Here is a 16,518-nt window from a genome sequence, read left to right as displayed (position 1 = left end):
AGACAGGACAGTCTTCATTGACCAATCTTCAAGTTTACAGGTTCTTTTTTCTGCTGGCTGTAATCTGTTTTTGAATTCCTCCAATGAGATTTTTTATTTCCGTTACTGTACTTTTCAACTCCAGAATTTGTTTGGTGGTTCTTCTTCTTCTTCTTTAAAGATTTTATTTATTTATTTGAGAGAGAAAGATAGAGCACGTGCGTATGGACGCACAAGTCGGGGGAGGGGCAGAGGGAGAAACACTCTCTGCTGAGCAGGTAGCCCATGATGCAGGGCTCAGTCCCAGGACCCTGAAACCATAACCTGAGCAGAAGGCAGGTGCTTACCTGACTGAGCCACCCAGGTGCCCCTGGTTCTTCTTCTTCTTCTTCTTTTTTTTTTTTTTTTAAATAATTTCTCCTTTTTGAGTTTCTCTATTTGTTTTTTTTTTTTTTTTAAAGATTTTATTTATTCATTTGACAGAGAGAGATCACAAGTAGGCAGAGAGGCAGGCAGAGAGAGAGAGAGAGGAGGAAGCAGGCTCCCTGCCGAGCAGAGAGCCCGATGCGGAACTTGATCCCAGGACCCTGAGACCATGACCTGAGCCGAAGGCAGCGGCTTAACCCACTGAGCCACCCAGGCACCCCGTGTTTCTCTATTTGTGAGACATTATTTGCATACTTTAGTTCTTTAGATATAATTTCCTTTAGTTCTTTAAAGATATTTAAAATAGCTAATATAATGTCTTTATTTAGTAAGTCTAATATCTGGGCTTCTCAGGTATAGTTACAGTTGACTACTTTTTTTTTTCCTGAGTAGTTACCTTACTTTCTCTTTTCTTTGCATATCTCAATTTTTTGTTGAAAATTTGACATTTTAATAATGTAGCAACTCTCAGAATCAGATTTTCCCCTTCCCCCAGGGTTTCTTTTTGTTGCTGTTTGCTCTTGTTATTTAGTGACTTTCCTAAACTAATTCTGTAAAGTCTATATTCTTTCTCATGTATGTCCATTAAAGTCTCTGCTTAGTTATGTTAGTGGTTAGCTAATGATTGGATTAAGATTGCCTTCAATGCTTAGAAACAATAATTCCATCTTTTCTGAAGGGCTTTGTGTACACACTGGGGCTCATCTTCAACACTCTACCAGGCCATTGGCATTTGCTTTCTGCTTGCACTTGGCACTTCATTTCTTGCTTGTACAGAGCCTCAAGGTTAGAGCAGTGAGGTTAGGACATTCTCAGGTCTTTCGTGAGCATGTACACAGCTGTAGTCATACATGTAGACTTCTGGATTCCTGGGGATACTAAGAATTTTTTAAAGCCCCTTATAGATATCTCATTTGTCAGCTTTTCCTTTGAAACTTATTGGTTAGTCTATTATTTGCCCCAACTGATGTCTACTGCCTCAGATAGCCATACTGTTAAGCAATTGCAAGTAATTGTTTTCAGCAAAAGCCATGGGGATTAGGCTTTTTACACTGGTGAAGCTCCAAGTCAGGTCAAATAAAGACAGGCTTACCAGTGAGGTCTTCCAGGGAGCCATCAGAAAGGTCAGCTGATGACAGTTTTCTGAGAATGGGGCTTTGAAAGAGCTGCATGACCCTGTTCATGGTTTTTACTATGATTATAAACTATTGGGTTTTTTTTATTATTATTATAGAATAAAGTGTCAAGAGAGAAAATCTCAAAAAGATAGGTCAACGAAGTAAATAAAAGTATAAGCCTGCCATTCACAGACCAAACTATTGGTTTTTAAGGCTACTCTAGAGCTCAGGAGAATGGAATGAGAATAAGGAGAACTAAAATGTCACAAAGCTCATTGTTTTTACCAAAATTCAGCCAATTTTTCTTATATAAACCCTCCTCAGACTGCTGCAAGCCTTTGGTTAATTCCCCCGGTTCAGGAAAAATTGATTCTTAAAATTTTGCCAGTGTTCTCATTGCTTTTATGGAAGAGAAAATTTTCAGAGGTTTTTACTTAATGAGTTTTGCTGATGCATCCTTACCTTTGGTAAGTGCTTGTTGGAGAAAAAAAGAAAGGCCTTCAACAAGTTATTCCACATTTTTGGAATATCTTCTGTCATAATATCTCTGTGATTCTGCTCTTTTGGGGACATAAAACAAATTGTTAATTTTCTAAGTTTATGTAGGAAATTAAGAATGGAATCTCAGCAAAGAAATTTCCTCTTGGATAGAGCCTCAACTATTTGAAGTAAATAACTTAAATATTTCATCTAAAATTCTGAGGTTGTGATCCGTATTTTTCCAAAATGTAAAGATCAAACCCTTCTGTTTTCAGTGTTGTCTCAACTCACTTATTGGCTACCTGTCTGTAATTATTATTTCTTATGTGTACAGATAGGAAGAATGCAGCTGGAAGATATTAGGGGAAAAGGAAGTGCAAGGGATTGCAGAATAAAAAACTTGAATTGTCATAAATCCATTGTTGAGCCAATAGGTACTTTGAATATGAGTCTTACAATGTTTTAGAGACCTCTGAAGGTCTGGAATGTGGCTGTTTCTAGCATTTGGGTATTATCAAGTAATGCTTTAAAAGATTTTTGATTTTTAGCAGCTAAGCTCTCTTTGAACTAAAGACTCAGAACAGAGTATTTCACCAGTTTTAAAGATGAGTTTACATCCCTACAATAAAAAAGTTGGTAGAATGCTGGACACTTAAAACTCAAAGCTAATTTGTTTCATTTGCTTTATTTCTTCTTTACTAGGAAAATAGTAGGTCTCTTATCATCTCCTATTAGTGTCACTGTAAATAAAAGATGTAATTTTTCTCAGAATAGTAAAAGGAAAACATTAGAATTTTTTTGTTTTTTTTTTAAAAGATTTTATTTATTTATTTTACAGAGAGAAATCACAAGTAGATGGAGAGGCAGGCAGAGAGAGAGAGAGAGAGGGAAGCAGACTCCCTGCTGAGCAGAGAGCCCGATGCGGGGCTCGATCCCAGGACCCTGAGATCACGACCTGAGCCGAAGGCAGCGGCTTAACCCACTGAGCCACCCAGGCGCCCTTTTTGTTTTTTTAAAGATAACTTGTCCCCAGTCTAAAAAAAAAGATCATCACTCTGGAGCTATATCTGTTCTCTGCTTTACCTATAGCTATTGCAAAATGAACGGAAAATTGCAAATCCATGATTCACCTTCACATCTATAATTACTTCAGGCTAGGGACATCCGGGGTGACTTTTAACTCAGCATTTTCCCCCACATCCACTTAACTCTATTATAGTGCCTTCTAATTAATATCTGTGATGTGATGTTCCCTTAATGGAAAAGGCCATTTCATCATCTATTTGATGCTGGATTTCTGCCATCTCCCTTCTTAGGAGACTCTTAACCATGCACTGCAATCTATCTGCCTGATCAATTCCATTCCTTCAATGATTCATCCAGGCTCAGTGAGCTAATGGCTGTGACGGTGCTGCCTGAATCTGTAGAAGAGTTTGAGAAATTAGAAATAAATTAAATTTACCATCATTGTGGGGCATCTGGTTGGTATCAGACTTTGAAATGAATATGAAACAGGTCATGAAACAGGCAAATACTTTTATCCAGATAGTGTTATCCCTCTCTTTGCTGTGATCCTCCCTGGAGGCAGCCTTGAGTTAAAACCTTTCAGTAAATATAGATAGAAAGAAACTCCAATCTTACCTGCCCCTCCCCCCCTTTTTATTTTTTTAAAATATTTTATTTATTTATTTGACAGAGAGAGAGATCACAAGTAGGCAGAGCAGCAGAGAGAGGGGAAGCAGGCTTCCTGCTGAGGAGAGAGCCCGATTTAGGGCTCGATCCCAGGACCTTGAAATCATGACGTGAGCTGAAGGCAGAGGCTGAATGCACTGAGCCACCCAGGCCCTTTTTATATTTTCTCATTTTCTTCTATATCATCAGTCAGATAGCTTTAATACCAAAGGGTGGTACCGTGGTTTTAGGAGTTTGTTTCAGTGAGTTGAGTACGTAAAGCTGATGCCTAGACATGAAACTTACTGAGCAGAATGTTAGTACATTTACCATAAAACCTGCCCTCTAGTGAATCAAATCATCCCAGACATCACACATCATTATATCTTTTGTGAATGTCAGTAGATCTGATAGAAAGTAGAAAGGTGAACAGACACTGTACTTACGGTATTGGTGCTTTTTATAGAGCAACAGTAGAAGCCCCTGACTTCAAAAACAACCCATTGCCCACTAAATGATACCAGCTCACTGGGAAATCCAAATTCATTTGGAGTTTAGCTTTTTTTACATCATGGCAATGGAAGTCAAAAGTGTTCTATCTCCTGAGTAATCATTGCTGTATGAGTGTTACTAATAAAAGCAGAGTAGGTGGCTTTGCTTTTATATAAACCTTATTTCCAAGGGTACACCCCTTGGTACATAGCTTTTATTACTCTCCAAATATTTTTTCCTCAGTTCATCATAAACTTTCATTACTAATAAGAGAAAAATAAGAACATTTCTTATTGCTGCATCTAAAAACATCTAAAAACTCATTAATCTGTCACAAACTTATGCAAAGATTTTAATGGGTTTCTTCTAGCTTTTTCCTTAAGTAAAGATTTGTCTTTGAGCATGAAGTCTAAATAGCTTATACCTACAGAAAGCTATCACAAAGGTCATTCAATCATCTGTCTCTTGTTTGCTACTATCACTATTAAGCTTTGTATTTTCATCTTAGTTTATCAAATATATTTGAATTTAAAACAAGGGTATCTGTTTTTCAGAATAGACAGTTGGCATAATTTTGAAAGGTGTCTATTCTGAAAACCCAGGATTTAATTTGTTTAGAACAAAATCATCTGTATGTGCATCTTTAATTTCCCATACCTAAAAGAAATTAACCTCATTTCTTTTAGGAAAGAAAGGTTTTCATCCTAATCTAAAATAGATATATGATAATTGATATTTTGTATTTTCCAGCCACTTTCTTTTGAAAAGACAAGTATTTGTTTTCATAGTTAAGAGATCAGAATAATTTTGTTCTGTTTTATTTTTTATAAATAAGGAAAATGAAATTTGTCCACTGCTGGGCAGAAAATAGAAAGGAACAGCACCATTCCTGTCTTTATTTCCAGTCAGGTCAGTGGAACAGGTTGCTTTTAAACCTCACATAAATGAAATCATTTATCTTTGGTTTCTGTCCCTCCTTACAAAGTAGAGTCTGATAACACCAATACTAACTGCTTTATGGTTTTGAAGACTTTAAAAAATTTTTAAATATGGTTTTCCAAGCAATTCTAGGAAGTAAACAGATAGGAATTATTAACAACCCTCGTTTTCAAATAATAAAAAGAAGTCCACTGAGAGATTTGGTTACCTAAGGATTCACTTTGGGTCCCTCATGTCTCCTAATCTCAGTGTAGTGCTCTTTTTACAAGGCTGCCTTTGTAAATATGAATGTTTTCCTATGTGTCAGTTACATAGTACTTTCAGATTAAGTCTTTCTGGAATTATAATTTTAACCTCAGTTAATACAGTGTTCTTTCTGTTTTGCTTCCTAGTTAATGTGTTTATGCAGCAAGTACTTAACTGCTTCTATAGTCCTTTTTTTGTTCTTTTTTTAATCTAGGCTCAGCACCAATGTGGAGCTTGAACTCATGACCCTGAGATCAAGAGTTGCATGCTCCACCAACTGTGCCTGCCTGTCACCCCTTGTGTCTGTATTCCTGCATTACAAAATGCTAATGTAGGCATACATGTTAATGACTTACAAACCCTTTCTTGAGAGCTGGCAGTCTAATGAGAGAGTTAGATTATATTTTTAAAACTGTTTTATTGAGGCATAATTGACATACAATAAACTATATTTAAAGTGCACAGGTAGGTACATTACTTTTTGACATGTGGCTACATACATGAATCCATTTTTTGCCCATGTTTTAGTTGGGTTATTTTTTATTGTTGAGTTTTTTTTATTATTATTTTTTTATTTTTTATTTTTTATTTTTTAAAGATTTTATTTATTTATTTGACAGGGAGAAATCACAAGTAGACGGAGAGGCAGGCAGAGAGAGAGAGAGAGGGAAGCAGGCTCCCCGCTGAGCAGAGAGCCCGATGTGGGACTCGATCCCAGGACCTTGAGATCATGACCTGAGCCGAAGGCAGCGGCTTAACCCACTGAGCCACCCAGGCGCCCTATTGTTGAGTTTTGAAAATGCTTTATGTATTTTAGATACAGGTCTTTTATCAGATGCAGTATATATTTTTATCTTATGTGATATATCTTTTCATGATCTTACAGTGACTTGTTTTGATTACTGTTTAATAATATATTACTTTATAATAATTCTCAAAATCAGATAGTGTGAGTCCTCCACCTTTGTTCTTCTTCAGAGTTGTTTTGTTTTGTTTTGAATTTCAGAAGCAGTTTGTCAGTATCTACAAAAAAGCTTACTGGAATTTTAATTAAGACTGCTTTGAATCTATAGATCAGTTTGGGAGAATTGACATCTTAACAGTATTTAGTCACTGATACGTGAATGAGATCTGTTTATTGAGGTCATCTTTAAATTCTTTCAGTGTTATACTTTCTACTGTATACTTCTTTTGAATTTGCTCAGGTTTATCCCTGTTTCATATTTTTTGTTGCTATTGTAAATGTATTTTCAAAATTCTAGTTTGTGATTGTTCATTGCTACTGTGTAGAAATATAACTGACTTTCAGGTTGCAATTAATATTCTAAATGCTTTCCTGATATGTGCAGAGTATGGTGGAGGACAGATAAGGGACCACCAGTGCTACTTATGGTGTCAAGGAAGGCTTACCCAAGAAAAAGCGTGAATTCCTTAGTTATTTTCATAATTTGTAGCTGAGTATCTTATCCAAGATTCTAGATGAATTTATAGGAATTAAGCTGTAAGTTATTTTAAATTTTTGAGAAAGTTATTTCTAAGAAGGAATATGCTGTGTAATAGACTGAAAACTAGTATTGAGTTTAAATCTTTTGTGTTTTTATTTTGGAAATTTTAATCATATACGAAAATAGAATAATATTTTTCATAGTGTTTTAAGTATTTATATTGTATAGATTTTTTTTTAAGATTTTATTTATTTATTTGAGAGAGAGACAGTGAGAGAGAGCATGAGCGAGGAGAAGGTCAGAGGGAGAAGCAGACTCCCCATGGAGCTGGGAGCCCGATGTGGGACTCGATCCCGGGACTCCGGGATCATGACCTGAGCCGAAGGCAGTCGTCCAACCAACTGAGCCACCCAGGCGTCCCTGTATAGATATTTTTATATTTGTATGTACATAACTAGGATACTCTTAAATGATAACAGTGTTATCAAAATCAGGAAATTTAACATTAATAAAGTACTATAGTTAATCCCTAGTCAGTATTTTCATTTTGTCAATTCTCCATATTATATTCTTTATAGCTTTTTTCCCCCTAGTCTGCTCCAGTCCAGGATCACACCTTGAGTACAGTTGTCATGTATCGTTTAAACTAGGACAGTTTCTCTCCTTTCCTTGTATTGGTTTACCTTGATACTTTAATTTTTAATTTAATCTGATTTTTTCAGTTTTCCAAGATTCATGGTTTATGTACCACACCCAGTGCTCCATGCAATACATGCCCTCCTTAATACCCACTATCAGTCTTGATATTTTTAAAGCTTATAGATCAATTACTTGATAAATTATCTCTTATTTGGGGTTTGCCCAATCTTTCTTTGTAACTAGATTCAGTTTTGGGGGGGTTTATCAGAGATAGTGAGAGAGAGAGAGCACAAATTGGGTGAGGAGCAGAGGGAGAAGCAGACTCCCTGCTCAGCAGGGAGCCCGGTGCACGGCTTAATCCTGGGACTCTGGGACCATGACCTGAGTCAAAGGCAGACGCAAACCGATTAAGCTACCCAGGTGCCCCCAGTTTATTCATTTTGATAGAAATCCCACTAAAGTGTTTTGTCCTGCTTTAGAGTATCTTTTGAGGTGAAGAGTAATACTACTTTGTCCTAGTGTTTGTGATAAAGCATCATAATTTGCTTAAGGTGGGATTGGTCAAGTTTCTCCACTTTCAGGTTAGTCTTTCCCTTTGTAGTTAATCTGTAGGTATGTATTTCACGTACTTTGGAAACTATAAACATCCTGTCCTCATCAAACATTCACCCACTAATTTTAGCACCCATTTTTTTTTTTTTCGAGATTTTATTTATTTATTTGACAGAGAGAGAGCACAAGCAAGGAGAGCAGCAGGGAGAGGGAGAAGCAGACTCCCTGCTGGGCAGGGAGCTTGATATGAGGCTGGATCCCAGGACCCTAGGATCATGACCTGGGCCAAAGGCAGATGCTTACCCCACTGGGCCACCCAGGTGCCCCTTAGCACCCATTTTCTTAACTCCATTATTCCTTCTGCATTTAGTAGTTGGCACTGTAGTGTAAGGAAGGATTTTCCATTCTCTTATTTATGTATATTTACTAGTATTTATATAGACACATGGATTCTTATTTTATTCAGTGTGTTATAATTTATTACTGTCACCTGTTTTGATTCTATGGTGATTTGATGCTATGGAGATTTGTCAGTGTTAGCTGTTGTGTTCCTTTGACATGTGCCCATCATTTTTTAATGCACTTTCCCTTTTTTTTGACTTTCAAAGATGTTCTAAGCTCATCTTGTGTATTCCCTGCCTCAGCTCTAGATTCCTCATCTCTCCAAGGAGTCCTGGCTTTGAAGTAATTTTTAGAAGCATTTGAGGGGTGCTTGGGTGACTCAGTTAAGCATCTAACTCTTGATTTTGGCTCACATCATGATCTCAGAGTCCTGGGATTAAGCCCCACAGCAGGCTCTCCACCCAGCAGGGCATCTGCTTGTCTTCCTCTCCCCTTATCCCTCCCCTCACTCACACAATCTCTCTTAGAGAGAGTTCAGCTGACATCCTCGTCAACATTTAGTGTTGTCATTCTTTCTGATTTTAGTCATTCTGTCGGATATATAGTGGTATCTCACTGTGGTTTTAATTTGCATTCCTCTTATGACTGGTGATATTCAGCAGTATTTCATGTAGTCAGTAGCTAATTGTTTATCTTCCTCTGTGATGTTTATGTTTAAGTCTTTTGCTTATTTTTCCAAATTGGGTTGTTTGTATATTTGCATTATAGACTTCTAGGAGTTCTTCAATATTTTGAACACAAGCCTTTTGCCAGATGTTTGTTTTCTAAATATTTTTCCTCCAGTCTTGCCTAAGCATTTTCCTAAAAGTGTTTTAATATTGATCTAATCTAGTCTTTTAAAAATTGTATTAAGGTTACTGCTTTCTTTTTCCTATCTAAATCTTTATGTACCCCCAATGTCATTCTCCTGTGTTTTCTTCCAGAAGTCTTATAGTTTTCGGTTTTATGTTAATGCCTTTATTTTATCTCAGAGTAATTTTTGTTCATAGTGTGAGGTAGCAATTGAACTTTATGGGGGTTTTTTCCTATATGAATATCTAATTGTTCCAGCAACATATTTTGGAAAGACTATCCCTTCCTTCCTCAATGGATTATTATTATTTTTTAAGATTTTATTTATTTATTTGACAGAGAGAGATCACAAGTAGGCAGATAGGCAGGCAGAGAGAGAGAGGAGGAAGCAGGCTCCCTCCTGAGCAGAGAGCCCAATGAGGGGCTCGATCCCAGGACCCTGAGATCATGACCTGAGCTACCCAGGCGCCCCTCAATGGGTTATTTTAGCACCATTGTCATAAGTCAGTGACCTACAAGTGTGGATTTATCTGTGAGTTCTCTTTAGTTCCATTGATCTCTTTTGTCTTTCCTTAGGTCACAACCAAGTAAATACTGAATTCAGGTAGTTAAATCCTCCAGTATTGTTGTTCTTTTTTCAAAAATGTTTTGGTTATTTTAGGATCTTTGCATTTCTGTAGAAATTTTAGAATCATGTTCTCAATTACTATTTTTTTTTCTAAAGTCTGCTAGGAATACTGACAGGATTGAGGGATATTTGTGATTACAATACTGAGAAATACCATATTGAGTGTTCCAACCCTGAGCATGGTCTGTCTTGCCATTTGTTTAAATCTTTCTCTCAGTGGTGTCTGCTACATCTCTTGTACACTTACTCCTAAGTATTTTACTGTTTTTGATGCTATAGTTAATGGATTTTTGAAAGTTTTATTTTCCTATTGTTTGCTCCTATTATATAGACATGCCTTATGATACTACATTTATTTATGAGATTTCCTTCCATTTCTTTAATTTTTCTTCTTTTCTTTTCCTGGCGATTCCCTAGAATTTGCTGTATAAACAGTCATGACATCTGCAAATAGGGATAGTCTTAACTTTTTTATACTCTTTATGACTTTTTTTGTTTCTTTTTCTTTTTCTTTCTTTCTTTTTTTTTTTTTTTTTGCCTTATTACGGTGGCTAGGACTTCACTACAGTGTTGAATTAGGTGGAATATTTTCATCACTATGTATGAAGTTATTTGTAAGTTTTTATGTAGTTGTCCTTAATCAGATTGAGGAAGTTCCTTTTTTTTGATTCTCAGTTTTTTTGAGAGAATTATGGTAGGTGTTGAATTTTATCTTTTTTGCAACTTTTTGATATGATTATGTGGGGTCAATTTCACATTTTTCAAATGTGAAATCAAAATAAAAGCATAATTTTTATCTTTCTGATGAATTGACCCTTTAATTATTAAGTGTTCCTCTTTATCCTTCATAATACTCCTTGACTTCAAATCTGTTTTATCCAATATTAATATAACTGCTCTCACTGTCTTACTAGTGTTTTCAAGTTTGTTTCTTTTAATTTATAGATTCGTCTCTTTTTTCTGCTTATAATTTTTTGTAAGCAGCCCAGACTATTGGTCCTGTAGAGTTTCCCATGGTCTGAATGTTGCTGATTACATCTTTATGGTGGTATTTGACATGTTTCTCTTTTGTCTGTCTATAAATTAATAGTGAAGTGTAGAGGCCATTTGCAGCCTTATTCAGTACATTCAGTAATCTTCATGTATAAAAGCTTCAAGTTGTTTAAGTAACATGTAAGAAGTTAACTTGACCCCCAAAATTAAATTAATTTGCTTTTGGATGAAGTGACAGTTCATAATTAGCATGTCATGATTGGATTTTGTGTTCTTTTTTTATTTTTGTTAAATATGTTTTCTGTATTTTTTTTGCTTTGTTTTCTTTGTTTGTTGCTTGTTTGTTTAAGTAATCTTTACACCCAAGGTAGGGCATGACCCTGAGATCAAGAGTCACATGCTCTACTAACTGAGCCAACCAGGCCACCCCTGTTTTTTATTTTTATAAATATATATTTTTTCTGAAATACTGGACATTCTAGTATCATTTTTTCCATATATTAAGTCTTTGTCACTGATATCTTCAATATTGAACCTTTACTGTATGAGTAGTCATTTTAATAAATAATGTTCCAGCTGTCTGAAAAAGTCAGTCTGCCTTGCATTTTATTCACCATCAAAATTAGGGCAATTGTACTTAAAAATCACTAATCTTAGTTGTCAATGTTGTCTTGTTTATTCTTTTTTAAATTTCTTTCTGATATGTGAAAAGTATTATCTTGCTCAGGGTTTTCAGCTTTTCATTTTACTGTTTTCTCGAGAGGTTAAGTAATTACTGAGTTGAACATAGGAATTGGAGTGATTTTATTTAGTTAAGCAGTAGGATAATTTTGGCACCATCCTTCCTGGTATATACAGGTTTGATGAAGTAGAAATTTCTGGGGACGCCTGACGGTGCCCTTAAATAAGTTAAATAAATTACTTAAATACTGAATTACTTAAGTAAAAACTTAAAAAAAAAAAAAAAGTAGAAAATCTTTGTTACGTGGCAAGCTTGGTGCATTTTCTCATCAGATGAATTTTAATTATGCTTCTTTCCCCTTGCCGCCTTCTCATGTCACAATATTCTGGTTTACAAAACCCTTTGAAGTCACTTGCATGTTAATAGGCAAGTCCTAGATTTAATTTTAATAATACTTTTCTTAGCAGGGAATGTCTATAGTAAAATTGCTTTCTCAACAATACAAACTAAGTATTACCATGAGATTACTGATACTGAAGACATTAGCCCTTAAAACAGTCTGTGTACCCCTCCTGAAAGACATTAATATGAAAGAGCATATTTTGTTTTTTCTGTTGAGACATTTATCTCTATATGATAAACACTGCAGTGGCTTTTATAGGTGTCATTTTTCTCCTTAAGAAAATAATAGGTCATTAAGACCAGTTAGGTTTTTTTCAGTTGACATTTGCCAACAGGTAATTTCAGAAATGAGGATTAACGAACGAATGGATAAGGAAGATGTGGTCCATATACACTATGGAGTATTATGCCTCCATCAGAAAGGATGAATACCCAACCTTGTAGCAACATGGACGGGACTGGAAGAGATTATGCTGAGTGAAATAAGTCAAGCAGAGAGAGTCAATTATCATATGGTTTCACTTATTTGTGGAGCATAACAAATATCATGGAGGACAGGGGATGTTAGAGAGGAGAAGGGAGTTGGGGTAAATTGGAGGGGGAGGTGAATCATGAGAGACTGTGGACTCTGAAAAACAATCTGAGGGGTTTGAAGTGGGGGGGGGGGGAGGTTGGGGTACCAGGTGGTGGGTGTTCTGGGGAGCACGGATTGCATGGAGCACTGGGTGTGGTGAAAAAAATAATGAATACTGTTTTTCTGAAAATAAATAAATAATTTAATTTTTAAAAAAAAGAAAAGAAAGAAAGAAATCCAGGGTGGGGGGTAAGAAATGAGGATTAAGTTTATTAACAAAGCCCCTTTAGGGGGCGCCACTCGATTAAGCATCAGCTTTTAGCTCAGGTCCTGATCTGCAGGGGGAGCTGGGATTGGCCATGTCAGGCTTCCTGCTCAGTGAGAAGTCTGTTTCTGCCCCTCCTCCCACTCTAAAGACCCTTTAGAACATGCAACTTTTAAGAAAACTCCTTTTGAAAAATAATAGCAGATCATTTGTTTCAGGTGCAGAACAGTACAGTGAATACACAGGCTATGCTGAAACGTATCGTTGGGCCCGAAGCCATGAAGACGGGAGTGAAAGGTGAGTTCATTTCTGATTTGATCAAGTATTGCCTGACCAAAAGCTAAGAAATGTGGGTTTGACCTAGTGCATTCTGTCTCCTATCCACTCTTACTTCAGAAATGTAACTGTGGTCTTAAGTTCAGTATTAAAGATACATTAGTAGTTAAACTGGTATTACCATCTCCATATACAGAAGGGAAGAACAGAGAAACAAAAGCCAAAAGTCTAAACCAAAAATAAGGACAGAACACTTGTTCTTTACCTGGTAGCTACCAGATGTAAGCAGTCAATGGAGGTTAACTTCCAAGGCCAAACTTACCTAGAATAGTTTCTTAATGAGCTTAAAGCCTTTAACCAGCTTATTTATCCTTAATTTTTCTGTGAGATTAAGTAGGTGGGGAAACATGTTGGGACACTTTGCCTAATGCTGCGGAATGGTTAACAGCAAGACCTATTTGCTGAAGGCTCCTCCCGAAATTGGTTTACCAGAGTCAACTTTTATAGAAATGGTGTATATTATTCCATTGTATATATGTACCACATATTCTTTTTTTTTTTATTAACATATAATGTATTATTTGTCTTAGGGGTACAGGTCTGTGATTCATTAGTCTTACACAATTCACAGTTTTCACCATAGCACATACCCTCCCCACCGCCACTTCACCCACCACCCCCCTCCACTCCAGCTACCTTTCATTTGTTTCCTGAGATTAAGAGTCTCTTATGGTTTGTCTTCCTCTCTGGTTTTTGTCTTGTTTCATTTTTTCCCTCCCTTCCCCTATGATCCTCCGTCTTGTTTCTCAAATCCCTCATCTCAGTGAAATCTTACGATAATTCTTTCTCTCATCGACTTATTTTGCTTATCATAATACCCTCTAGTTCCATCCACTTTGTTGCAAATGGTAAAATTTTGGGAGTTTTTTTGGTGGCTGCATTATATTCCTTTACACAAACACACACACACACATCTCCTTTTTTTTTTTTTTTTTTTAAAGATTTTATTTATTTATTTATTTGACAGAGAGAGATCACAAGTAGGCAGAGAGGCAGGCAGAGAGAGAGAGAGAGAGAGAGAGAGGAGGAAGCAGGCTCCCCGCTGAGCAGAGAGCCCGATGCGGGACTCGATCCCAGGACCCTGAGATCATGACCTGAGCCGAAGGCAGCGGCTCAACCCACTGAGCCACCCAGGTGCCCCACACACACATCTTCTTTACACATTCATCTATCAGTGGACATCTAGGCTCTTTACGTAGTTTGGCTATTGTGTACCACATCTTCTTATCCATTCATTAATTGATGGACATTTGGGCTCTTTCTATAATTTGGCTATTGTTGATGATCCTGCTATAAACATCAGGGTGCACATATCCCCCATATAGTCCACTATATACACATATAATATTGGAATAATGGAATATTACTCAGCCATAAAAGAGAATGAAATCTTGACATTTGCAATGACATGGATCAAGCTATAGAGAATACGGTGCTAAGTGAAATAAGTTAGTCAGAAAAAGAAAATACCATACGATTTTCACTCATCTGGAATTTAAGAAACAACAAGTGAACATGGGCAGGGAAGAGAGAGAGGCAAACCAGAAAACAGGTTTTTTTTTTTTGTTTTTTTTTTAAGATTTTATTTATTTATTTCAGAGAGGCATGCAGAGGAAGAGACAGACTCCCCACCAAGCAGGAAAGCCCATTGTAGGGCTTTGATTCTAGGACCCTGAGATCATGACCTGAGCTGGAAGGCAGATGATTTAACTAACTGAGCCACCCAGGTGTCCCCAGAAAACAGACTCTTAACTATGGAGCACAAAATGAGGATTATTACTGGAGGGGAGGGAATGGATGGGTTAGGCAGATGATGGGGATTAAGGAGCACACTTGAGATGGGCGTAGAGTGTTGTTTGTAAGTAGTGAATCCCTAAATTCTACACCTGAAACTAATATTACAATTAAAATTTGGAGACAGAAGAAACAAAAGAAATGATGCCTGAAAGCTCTTGGGTTGTGTGTGTGTGTGTGTGTGTGTGTGTGTGTGTGCGCATTAATGAAAAAGAGCCATTGCATTGGAATCAGCAATTGCCCATCTGTCCATGCCAACTTATTCTTTGTAATATCTCAAGTCCAGCCCCAGGTCTCTTTCCTTTTGTTTTGGTTAAAGTAATTTGGTTGTAACAATTACCTATGTGGATATTAATTCCTGATTATTATTTACAGGCTAACATGAAGGTTTTGGTTGCCTTTCTTCAGTGTGAAAAAGTTGCTTGGCTTGTCAATTTATGCATGTCTATAAAGGCAGTATTAGAATATTTGGAATTTTATGTTTCCAGAGTCATCTCATCCAGTCCTTCCTATTTCCACAGGCAGTGTGTTTACTGTCTGATTTACTTCTTTGTCTTTTTAAAAATAGTTGCCACACCATCACCAATTGAGCACAGTAGGTAGAATGTTTAGTACTGAATCATAACGCATTTTTTGTTACACTTCTTGGGATTATGTTTTGGATGACAGAAGGTGATATTATAAAACCCAACACCCAAAGAGCAGGTCTCTGAAAGCAAAGGAATAATGAGCACTTTTTTTGGCTTTTGTCAAAATACAAATGCCATGTTTTCCGTATTAGAGGAAAAACTGAGAATGAAGTTCCTTTTGTTTGCCTCCAAATCCTTTAACTTCTGAGACTTAGTGTAAATGATGTATGTTTACACTATGTCATATTTGTCATCTCGTGATAATTTTTCATTTACTATTTAATGCCTAATAGTCCATAATGTGTATGCCTTGAAATATAAAATGTTGCTTTCTGCCCTCTTGTTTTGCTGAGACCCCATAGCTACTGGTTTGTTGGTTTGTTTTTAATATTTTAGCCCTGCCAAACTCTCGAGAAATCCCACTTCCCAAGAGTTATAGTTTGTGAGTGTCTTTCCCCACTCATCATCTTCCCCTTCCCTCCTGCCTCAGGGATGCCTGGCAGCGGCGTGGCACTGAAATCGTCGCCATCGATTGCCCTTCACTTCAGACGCTACCTCGACCAGTTTGTGCCTGAGAAATCAGACGAGAGCTTAACAAGGCCAGTAACCTCATTTCTTACTTCATCTGGCAGCTGTCATCTATTTACTGCCATTTTATTAATGCTGAAATTAATGCTTTCTGGTAATTCTTGCAATGTCAGTATGTCTGCCCACAGCTCTCCTGATTTAATGGGTCTGTCAGCTTGTACAAGATGTACTTTCCATTTCATAATTGCTTGATTACTGATGCCAGATAGACTGTTGCTTGATATTAAGCCCCACACATGCATTTAGCCCATCAAGTACTTTTACTTGGTTTGGAACATTATTATTGTAAAACTGTATAGAAATAAATGAGTGCTAAAAAAATTTTTTCACACATTTCACTGACGTCTCTACAAGGTAAGCCATCAGGGTCAATAGAGATAAACCATAAGTTAAGTTCTATTATAGGTAAGGTCCACATGTAAATTGTTTATTGATTCGGTAATTTG

The 16,518-nt window shown here is 36.7% G+C and overlaps 1 protein-coding gene across 1 annotated transcript in view; it reads left to right on the top strand.

The window, feature by feature from the left end:
• PARG (poly(ADP-ribose) glycohydrolase) overlaps positions 1 to 16,518 on the top strand; it is a 129,208-nt gene that overhangs the window by 87,301 nt on the left and 25,389 nt on the right. Inside the window, 4 exon segments of the mRNA XM_032312679.1 lie at positions 12,944 to 13,022; positions 15,975 to 16,017; positions 16,019 to 16,061; positions 16,064 to 16,083. Coding sequence (XP_032168570.1) covers positions 12,944 to 13,022; positions 15,975 to 16,017; positions 16,019 to 16,061; positions 16,064 to 16,083 — 185 coding nt within the window.

This window comes from Mustela erminea, chromosome 14 (assembly GCF_009829155.1).
Source record: "Mustela erminea isolate mMusErm1 chromosome 14, mMusErm1.Pri, whole genome shotgun sequence".
In the NCBI taxonomy this organism is placed as follows: Eukaryota; Metazoa; Chordata; class Mammalia; order Carnivora; family Mustelidae; genus Mustela; species Mustela erminea.
The sequence above is the reverse complement of the archived record's forward strand: the minus strand, read 5'-3'. Positions and strand labels throughout refer to the sequence as shown.